At 19.3% G+C, this 10,602-nt stretch overlaps 2 protein-coding genes across 2 annotated transcripts, besides 2 other annotated features; both read right to left on the bottom strand.

Annotated features, from left to right (window-relative positions):
- Positions 1-1,770: 1,770 nt before the first annotated feature.
- Positions 1,771-1,781: a sequence feature (Short protein (CORC01_06865, OHE97830.1) was converted to a misc_feature.).
- Positions 1,782-1,970: 189 nt separating this feature from the next.
- Positions 1,971-2,028: a sequence feature (Short protein (CORC01_06865, OHE97830.1) was converted to a misc_feature.).
- A 2,806-nt stretch (positions 2,029-4,834) lies between these two features.
- Positions 4,835-5,014, bottom strand: CORC01_06864 (uncharacterized protein; the record flags this gene model as incomplete). Its single annotated transcript, XM_022618503.1, has 1 exon — positions 4,835-5,014. A coding segment is annotated over one exon (180 nt), but the record flags the coding sequence as incomplete, so codon positions are not given.
- Positions 5,015-7,066: 2,052 nt separating this feature from the next.
- CORC01_06863 (uncharacterized protein) lies at positions 7,067-7,222 on the bottom strand (the record flags this gene model as incomplete). Its single annotated transcript, XM_022618502.1, has 1 exon — positions 7,067-7,222. A coding segment is annotated over one exon (156 nt), but the record flags the coding sequence as incomplete, so codon positions are not given.
- Between the last annotated feature and the right edge of the window lie 3,380 nt (positions 7,223-10,602).

Below are 10,602 nucleotides of genomic sequence, written 5' to 3'. Positions count from 1 at the left end.
CCATATCGGATTTTTTATTTAAAATCGGGGGCGATTTTTAATAGTATTATATTAATGCCGTTTTATGTAGCCAGAGGTATAACGTTGTGTAATTCCTATTAGTTATCGATTATTTATATTAGCGGTAATGTGAGTTGTTGTGCGTCGTCCGCAAGGAAGGCTAATTAGGACCAAGCCCACATTGCCTAGTCGTTAAGGGCGTTATTAAGCAAAATGTCGAGGCCGTTGTTAGTTGCTTTAAGTTTATTTAGTCCGGCGTCGGCTAGCAATTAAGATAATACGTCTGGTACGATGTGTTCCTTACTTAGTTTATATATAACGTAAATATTAAATTGGTTAATATATTTTATAGCTCTAATAAGTTTTTTATTATTAGTATTGTTCGCGGTTGAATTTGCGATGTCGGCTTGTTTTTAAAGTTCGATAATTATAAAGTAGTTTATAATAATTGTCGTGGTTAATTGTGATACCGTAATCTAGTATTTATATTTCTTAAGTACTTAGATAAATCCGAGCGTTTTTATCTTAGTTGGTTAATATCTTTTTTTTATTAATAATGGAGTTTGCGATAAGTAGGATATAAGTTAGATAGTTGATTTTGGTAGAGGTTTAGTAAGCTTGTTATTGTTGTTTACGATTGTCTTTAATATGTTAAAGTTGATATGGTAAGCTATGGCTTTAATGCCCGTGGCTATAGCGTCGAAGTTAATAAATAATAGTTAAGATGGATCGTGATGGTGTAGCTTGATTTTATTTAATAACTTACTACGGACTTTTTTAAATGCTTATTATTCGGTGTCGGTAGTTATAATAGAGATTAACGTTATCTATTTCTTGCGGCCGGGATCTTTATTAGTGATGCGTTTACCGTCTTTTATCCGTTGTTAGAGTAGATCCGTCTTGAGTTATTTAAAGGGTTTTATGATATTAGCGTATTATAATACGTTATTATAAAGGTATCCTGCGAGTTTAATAAACATTTTAAGATCGCGTAGTGTCGTAAAATATCAAAATCGTCAAATAGCGTCTAGTTTTTTAGTTATCGTCGATAGGCCGAAAGCGTCGACGTGTTGTCTAAGAATAGTTATACCTAGGAAAGCTAAGAAAGTTTTAAAGGGGTTGACGCTAATATTCTTTTCTTATAAAAGTTAAAATACGTCGGCAAGGTCAGTAATATATTGCTTAAGGGTGTCTAATCCAATTACGATATTATCGTAATACGATTAGGCTAGTATATTCGTAAATAATACGTCTATTTATCTTTAGATATATGCGTTACTATTTTTATATCCTATAATAATATAATTAAATATATATTATCCTTTTAGAGTGACGATAGTGAATACGTCGCGAGATTCTAGGTAGACTAGCTATTAATAGTAAAAGGAGCTAGCGTCTATAACTATTATATATTTTTTATATTTTATAGTATTAAAAATGTCGTCTTATAATCGCATAGGATAGCTATTAAATAAAACGATTTTATTAAGTCCTTAAATATTAATTACTATGCGGCCTTTTTGTTTTTTATCGACTTTATATTAAATAATAAAAACTAAAAATAAAAAAAGTACGGAATTTATTATATATGATAATCATCGTTATTTAATCAGCTTGTCTAATTATTTATAAACGACTTTTTTTTTTATTAACGCCGAGGTAATAGATTTTATAGGTTTTAAGTATTTCTTTTTCTTAACCTAATTTTAATATTACTCGCATCTACTAATCTTATAGGACGTTGGTGAAACCGGTGTTAATGAAAACGTCTTAGAAGTAGTCTAAGAGTGGTATAAATGCGTTAGCTTCGTTTATTCCGTCGTGTATCGTGATTCTATTAGGGTGTTTTTTAACAGGGTCGGTTAGAACGACGTTAATTAGCTTAGGTACAGCAGCGTCGTTGGTTTTGCCGTCGGCTATAGTGCCGTAGTTAACTACTAGGCTGCCGTCGTCGTTAATAATTTACTAACAGTAGGCGTCTTCTATAATAAAGTTAAGGGAGCCGACTCTGGCTTTAGCGGGAATCATAATCGGTTTATTAAAATTATTTACGGCTATAATATAGTATATATATTCGTCGGCGAGAAGTGTATATAAAATGAATTTATTATACAGAGCGGGTTTAAATGATAGATCTTCGTTAGTCGTCGCGGCGTAATAAACTAAAATTAATATAAATATATATAGTTATATTATTATTATCGTTATTAAATGAACTATCGCTCTCACCGGTGGTCGTGGTTTAATATTATAGTAAATAAGGATGGTTACTTAGCACGATTAGATCGTAGCTATTAAATTAAATAATTTAATATCGAATTTTTTTATCTTAAGAATATCTATACCTATGAGCATTTTTGCCTATAGTCCGTTGATAAGTAACACCTCTTGCGTAAACTTAGTATATAATGGTGTGTTATTGATATTATTTATGCCTTTAAGGAAAAATAAAAAAAACTATATAATCTCTTATTCGATAAAGGTTAGTAGCGATGCCTTTAATTATAAGTAGTTAGGCTTGTTATTATATTTATAAAAATAAGAACGTATTTATAATCTATTGTCGGTTAGTAAAGGAGCGGCTATAGCTTATATCGCTACAGACTTCTTTTTTTGTGTTTATATCGAGTGAAGTTATTAATTTTATTTGCGTAATAGTAGACTTTTTCGTTTTAAAACCTGTTTTAATATCCGGTTATGAGTTTATTATGGAGGTAATAATAAGGAGTTTAGTTTTGTCCTTAGATAAGCTATTCGTCGGCGACGTGTAAGTCGCTTTGTCCTCCGTTTTTACTGGGATATTATTAGGTTAGATTTTTTTATATCTTCGTTATTTAGTAATTTTAATATTCCGAGAAATACTTTAGCGGTCGGTGTTAGTGATCTATTATAAAGTGTAACTTTATAAACGTCTCGTAGATGTCTGAAGAGTTTATTACTCGATTAGAAATTATCGTTATAAGTTTTATATTTATATTTATTAATTAATCCGGTTGCGAAGTATGCCGTGTTATTAAACGTAAGGACTGGCTCGTAGTCGGTAAGGATGTGTTCTTAGCTATTATCGTCGTGTGTTACGGCCAGCTAGTCGTAGTAAAGTTTATATTAATAAAAGTCGGGGCTACGATATTTATAAATAATAGTCGTTATAAGAATAGTTTTAATAAAGCTATTATCTATAAATCGTAAGATAGGTAAGGCTTTAGTAATTAATTATAGTTTTATTAAATAAGTTTTTAATAAAGATAATTAAAAACGATTATTAGATTTAATATAAAAATTAATTATTAAAGAAGCTATAGAAATTTATCCTTAAGCTTAGCTTAGGCTATTTTATATATAAATTCTAATTATAAATATATTTTTTATAATATTTTATTTATTATTATTTAATCGTTTATCGAGCGGTCGTCCGTTTTATATTTTTATAATTACCTATTTTATTTATTTATAAGCGTCCGTTTTTTATTTTATTATACGATTATAATTATATAATTTATTTATAATTTTTTTATTTTAAAAGAGGCCGTGTTACGGTTTGTAACTAGATTTCCTATTTTTCGTATACGGTTACCTTGGGAAGAGAGGGCCGCGAAGTTCTTAAGATTTCCTAGAGATTTCCTTTAGAAGAAGCGTTTAAAAAAGCCTAAGATTTCCTTAAGATTTCCCTAAGATTTTTTTAAAAGAAATCGTAGGGAAATCCCTAAGATTTCCTTTATTTTTTTTAAAAGAAATTATAAGGAAATCCTTAAGATTTTTTAAAGGTTTCCTTTAGAACTTTTATAATATATTTGAGAGATTTCGTTAGGAAATCTAAAAGAAAATTTTAAAAAGAGGTATTAATATATTATTTTATTCTCACCGTACAAAAGCGTATAACAGGCCGTTTAAGTTTTTATTATTATATATATAATATAATAGCCGTTATAAGTTTTATAAGGCAAGGCCTTAGTTTAATAATACGTATTAAATTATAATATTAACTTTTCTTTTTAAAAGTCTAGTCTTTAAGTTTATAAATAAGTTATTCGTTTTTAAATTAAAAAATCGTTAAGTATTTTTATTAAAATATATTAATATTATATTAAATTAAATTAAAAAATCGAAATCGTAAATAACTATATCTCGTTGCTATTTATTATATATTATTCGTTTTTTTAATAAAAATATAAAAATAATACCGTATTTAAATTATCGTTTTTAAAGTATTTATTATTTAATTCTTTTTAATTTTAATATTTACGAAATATATTATTATTTAGGTATTTTATACGATATTTTTATTAATATTATTTATATTTATAAGTTTTTTAAAGATTATTTTTTATAGGTCCCGATTAATAAATATAATAAATCGTTTAATAATAAAATCTAATTATTTTAATTATAAAAAATAAATAAAAAAGTCGCGGTTTCGAAAGAGAATTATAAAACTATAAAAAAAAGCTAAAGCTTATTAAAAAGTTTAAGCTAAATTAAATAAGTCGTTATTTAAATTAAAACGTTTTTATTTTTAAAAGTAAATAGTATTTAAGAAAAGTTATATCGTATTAAAGGAATTTCTTAAGGATATTAAAAGTATTTTTTTAATAACTTAAGAGGCGTAAGTTAATAATATTTTTAATATTATCGATTAAGACGCTATAATAACTAAAAGTTTTAAGTTTAAATTTAATTTTAATACTTTTCGAAAAGCTATTAAAAGTTTTAAAAGTTCGTAATAAGTTCTTATATATTATTTTTATATTTATAATTTTTTTATTTAATAAAGTACTTTTTATATCCTTTTTTAATTCAATAATCGATAACTTATTTAATTTTATATTTTAATTTATTAAGTTCGATAATAAAATAATTTTTTAATATATAAGCTTTTAAATACCGGCTTTAAAAATAAAATATAAAAAACCGGGTAATATCGTATTATATTTAAAAATTTTAATTTAAAATTAATTAATAAAACTTTTTTAATAATTTCAAAAGGTCTAAGTTTTTTATAATTTAATTTATTACTTAGTCGTTTCGTTTTAATATTATAATGAAAAAGGTATATGCTATCTCTTTTTTTTTAAAATTAATTTATTAATTTTTAATTTATTAATATATTTTTTTATATATTATTATATAAACTTAAGGTTTAAAAAGGCTTTTTTTTAGATTTTTTTAAGTTTATTTACGTTTATTACGGTTTTTATAACTTATAATCCTTTACGTACTTTTTTATATATAATTAATTAAAATCCGTAATTAAAATAAAAAAAGGATTTTTTTATATTTTCGTTAACTACGCTATTATATATAAACTAAGCTATTAATAATAATATTACTTAATTATTTTAATCGTAATTTATATAATAACGGAGGTATATCTTAAAAATTTAATTAATTTTTTTTATTTATTTATCGATTTATGGGTAAAAAAAAGTCAATAATTTATAATTTATATTAAGTTATGAAATTAAAAATCTCTAAAACTTAATAGTAAATAGCTTATTTTTATCAGAAATTATTTCTTTAGGTAAATTATAATTAATAATAATTATTTTAAAAAAAATATATATTAGTTTTTTAGTATTACTTATTTTTTTATATAATATAAAATAGATAAATTTAGTAAATCGGTCGATAATAATTAAAATATTATCGTATTATATATTCGTTAATAGTTTTTTAGATTTTAATAATTTAATAATAAAATCCTAAGAGATTAAGTACTATACCTTTAGGGGTACTAATAATAATTATAGCTTTTTATAAAGCTTATAAGGGCTATTTTTATTTTTTTTATAAATATTATAGTCTTTAATAACTTTAGCGACTTTTATTTTTATAGCGGTTTTATTATAATATTAATAAATCCGTTTTTATATTTTTATAATATTTTAATAATCGTATGCTTAAGTATTATAAACTTTTATAATAAATTTAAAAGTTATTTTTTTAAATAGGCTAATATTAACTTTTTTAGTTATTATAAGGAGTTTTATAGTAAGTATAAGATTACTGTTATCGTCGTATTTAAAGATTATTTATATTTTTTTAGGGATTATAATTTTATAATTAGGTCGTTTATTAAAAATATCTACTTTACTATTCTCTAAACTTTTTTAATAAATAATTCGAAAATTAAATTTTAATAAGAATTTATTTTATTTAATTTATTATTTATTTAAATTCTTATTTATTATAAAGTTCGTAAAGTTTTTATAATTTATATAAATAATAATTTTATATTTAGTTTTTAAAAGTTATAATCTTTATTTTTCGAAGGTTTTAATTATAATTATTAATTTTTTATTATAAATTTATTAATTTAGTTTTACTTTATAAAACATTTTAAAATAAAATATATAAAAGTAAAGTATTTTTTATTAATTTTATTATTTTAAAATAGTTTTTATAGCGAAATCCGAGGCGTTAATTTTAATTTCGAACGGTTTTTTTAGGTTTAGAATTATAATTATTAGTTCTAAAGTAATTAAATCTTTAACTTTATTAAAAGCTTTTTTATATTTTTTATCTTAAATAAAAGTTATATCTTTTTTTATTAAGTTATTAAAAAGTTTAATAATATTAGCGTAGTTTTTAAAGAATCGTTAGTAAAAGTTAATAAATTTTAAAAATAATTATATATTTTTAACGCTAATAAATATAGGTTAGTTTTTAATTACTATTATTTTAAATACTTATATATAGATTTATTTTAATATAATTATATAACTAAAGAAATCTATTTTTTATATATAAAATTCGTATTTATTAAGCTTAATAAAGAGCTTTACGTTTTAAAATTTTTAAAATATTATATAAACGTATTTTTTATATATTTTAAAATTAAAAAAGAAAATAAAGATATTATTAAAATAAATAATTATAAAAATATCGATATATTTTTTAAATACGTAATTAATTACTATTTAAAATATAATAAGTACGTTAATAAATCCGAAAAGTATAATTAAGTATTTATAAAGTTTTTTATAGGTTCGGAATACCGTTTTTTATTCGTTTTTTTTTTAATTTTAATTTAATTAAATACTTTTTTAAAATTTATTATAATAAATTATTAAGTTTTATATAATATTTCCTTAAGTTTTATAATAAAGGGTAATAAATAATAATTTTTTTTAATAATTTTATTAAATCTTTTATAATCGATTATAAGTTTAAGCTTTTTTTTATTTTTTTTAAATACGAAAAAGATTAGTGCTTTTATTAAAGAAAATAATAATTTAATATAACCCTTTTTAAATTTATTATTAATATACTCGTTAAATTCGTTACGTTTAAGTTAATTTATAAAGTATAATAAATAAAACTTAAATTATATTTTTTTTTAATTCGATTTTTATATTTTAACTATTATATTTTAGTAATCTTATTTCTTTTTTTAAAACGAATAGTTTTATATAAATCCGGTATTCCTTAAATATAGTTTAAAATAAGTTCGATCCTCGATCGTCCGTACTAAATATAAATATCTTAATAAGTTTTATTATTTTAATAAAGGCGATATATTTAGTTTATTTTTATTTATTAAGTATTATATAAAACTTATTTAAACCCTTTTCTTTAAGTTGTTTAATAATTAAATTTATTTAATAAAATTAACCGGTTTTTTAATTTATTTATAGATTATATTTTCGTAATTACGAGATTTTTAAAATAACGTCGGTATTTCCGATTTTTATAATATTATATTTTAATTATTTTAATTAATTATTAATATATATCGTAAGATATATAATCTCTTAATTAATATATTTATTATTATAATTAACTTATTTTTTTTATTATTCATAAAGTATATAGGTTCGTTTTTTATATTTATAATAATTTATATTTATTTACCGTTTTTAATAAAATAAAGATTTTTTAAGCGCTACTATTAATAATAGCGTTTATATTATATTTATTTATTTAAAATTTAAATTATAAATATTTTTTATCAGGGAATATTATAAAATATAAGAACTTATCTATTTTAATTACTTTTTATCGTTTTTTTATAATTAATATATTTAGTTTTTTAATATTTTAAAGGCTAGTATTTATTCTTTTTTTATAAGCCGTTCGTAATTAATTATTAAATTAAGACGTTTTTATTTTTTAATAAGTAAATATAGTACGTTAATAATATTATAAATATCGTTTATTTCCTTATTAATAAGTTCTTTCTTTTTAAAAAATAATTTATAATTTTTAAATATTTTGATATTAGATTATATATTTAAAATATATTAATTATATAGGTAGTTTTTTAGGTCTTTAATAAGCTAATTTAGTGTTTTTTAAAAGCTTATAGATTTTTATTATTTTAATTACTTATTTAAATCGGCTTCCTTTTTAATAGTAAAATCGTTAATATTAAATAATATTTTATAATTAATTTTTAATTAAATACGTTATTAAACGACGTCGCAAGGTTTGTCTAAATTATAAAACGATTATTAACTTATTAATTATTCGTAATCCGATATATTAATATTATTTAAAAAAAGGTCGTAATTTAGTCTTTTAATATTAAATTCCGTAAATATATCGTCGATAGTTTTTTTATTTAAATTATTTAACTTAATATTTTTTTTAAATATAAAAAAGTTTTATTTTAAACAGAATATATTATCCTTTATTATTACTTTAAATTATTTATATAATCGCTATTATAAAATAATAAGGACTATTTTTATAATTAAATATTAAAAAATATAAGTGTTTATCGTATAATAAGCCTTATTTAATTTTTTAATATATTAATAATAACGTTTTTTTAATATTTAGGGTCCGTATATTAAATATATAATATTTATTTTTTTATCGATTTCGTATTTTAATTAAAAAAGGTTTTTTTTTATTTTAATTTTTAATCGTTTTTAAAGTCGTTATTAAAATAGGGCGAGTATTATTTTTATATTTAATTACTTTTTTTTTAATAATCGGCCGGTTTTATAATAATTAATTAAAATACGAATATAATCTTTATTATAATTTTTTATTATTAAAAAGCGCTATTTATAATATTAAATTATTTTATTAAATATTCGTTATATTATATAAATAGATTTATTTAAAATCCCTATTTTATAAGTTAAGATCTTATTTTTTAATTAAAATAGGTCGTTTTTATTTTTAATTATTATCCTTTTTTTTAATTTACCTTTTATTATTATAAAAATTTACGCTTATTTAAGAAAATTAATAAGTTATATTTTAATTACTTCGTATATTATTAATAATATTTAAATATATTTTTTATTATAATTTTTAATAGTCTTAAAATATTAAATTACTTTTTATTTATTTATTATAATAAAGGTTTTATTAAAGGGTTTTTTAAAATACTATCTTAATTATTTTTTATTATTTTAATAAATAAGGTAGTTATCGTTGTAATATATAATTTAGGAGAGTAATTTATAAAGTATTTTTTTAAAGGTAATATTAATTTATTTTTTAAGGATAGGTCGTTATTAAATTTATTTAGGCTATTTATAATTTTTAGCTATATATTTTAGCTTATCGTAATTATAATATTTAAATTCTTTTTTTTAATAAGATTAATTTCGTTTTATTATATTAAAGTTTATAAATCCGCTATATTATTTATAAATAATAGTTTATTAAGGGTTATTATTTTTATTATAATAATATTTTTAATTAAAGTTATATTAAAGTTATTATTAATATTTACGTCTTAAGTTAGGTTCCTATTATTATTTTCTTTTTCTTTTTTTTTTTTATAAAAGCGGTTATTAATTTTAATTACGAGTTTAGTATATTAAAAGAAATCGTTTAGTTTGTTGATTTTAATAAGTTCGTTTTTAACTTTATTTTTTAATCCTTAATAAAATATAAAAATCTTAATATCGTTAATAAAATTAAATTAAATATTAAAACGTTTAAATTTAATTAAATAGTTTTTTATTAATTTAATTTATTAAAATTATAATATATCGCGCTCGGTTCATCGTTTTTTATTTAAATTTTAAAAAAACGATTTAAAAACTTTTTTAAACTTATTAAAATTATAATAAATATTTCGTATTTTAATAAAATATTTATTAAAAACTTTTTTTTTAAAATACTTTTTTTAAAAAGGTTTAAATTATTTAAAAACTTATTTTTTAAAAAAGTTAACGGCGTATATAACCTTTTTAATTTCGTTATTAAAATCTTTTTAATAAAAATTTTAAAAGTTTTTAATTTAAATTAAAAATCTTTTTAAAATTCTAAAAGTCCTATTAAAAATAATAAGTATATTAAATTTAAATTTTTATTATCTTTTATTAAAAAAAGTAATAACGATATTAATAGTATTTTAAAACGTATTTATTTAATTAGCGAAATTTAAAACTTTTTAACGTTTATTTTTAAGTTTTTTAAACGTAATGTTAAATATTTTTTATATTTTAATAATATTACGGTCGTTTTTAATTTAAGTTTTTGTTAATTAAACGGTATTAATATTAAAAAGTTTATTTAATTCTTTATTATATTTAATGCTTTTTTTAACGGCCTTATATATTTAGGTATATATTATTTAATTAAAAACTACGTCTTTATCGGAATTAAATTTAATATTAAGCATTTCCGAATCTTTTT

The sequence above is a fragment of the Colletotrichum orchidophilum genome, assembly GCF_001831195.1.
Source record: "Colletotrichum orchidophilum strain IMI 309357 chromosome Unknown Scaffold_53.1, whole genome shotgun sequence".
NCBI classification, from domain to species: domain Eukaryota; kingdom Fungi; phylum Ascomycota; class Sordariomycetes; order Glomerellales; family Glomerellaceae; genus Colletotrichum; species Colletotrichum orchidophilum.
The sequence above is the reverse complement of the archived record's forward strand: the minus strand, read 5'-3'. Positions and strand labels throughout refer to the sequence as shown.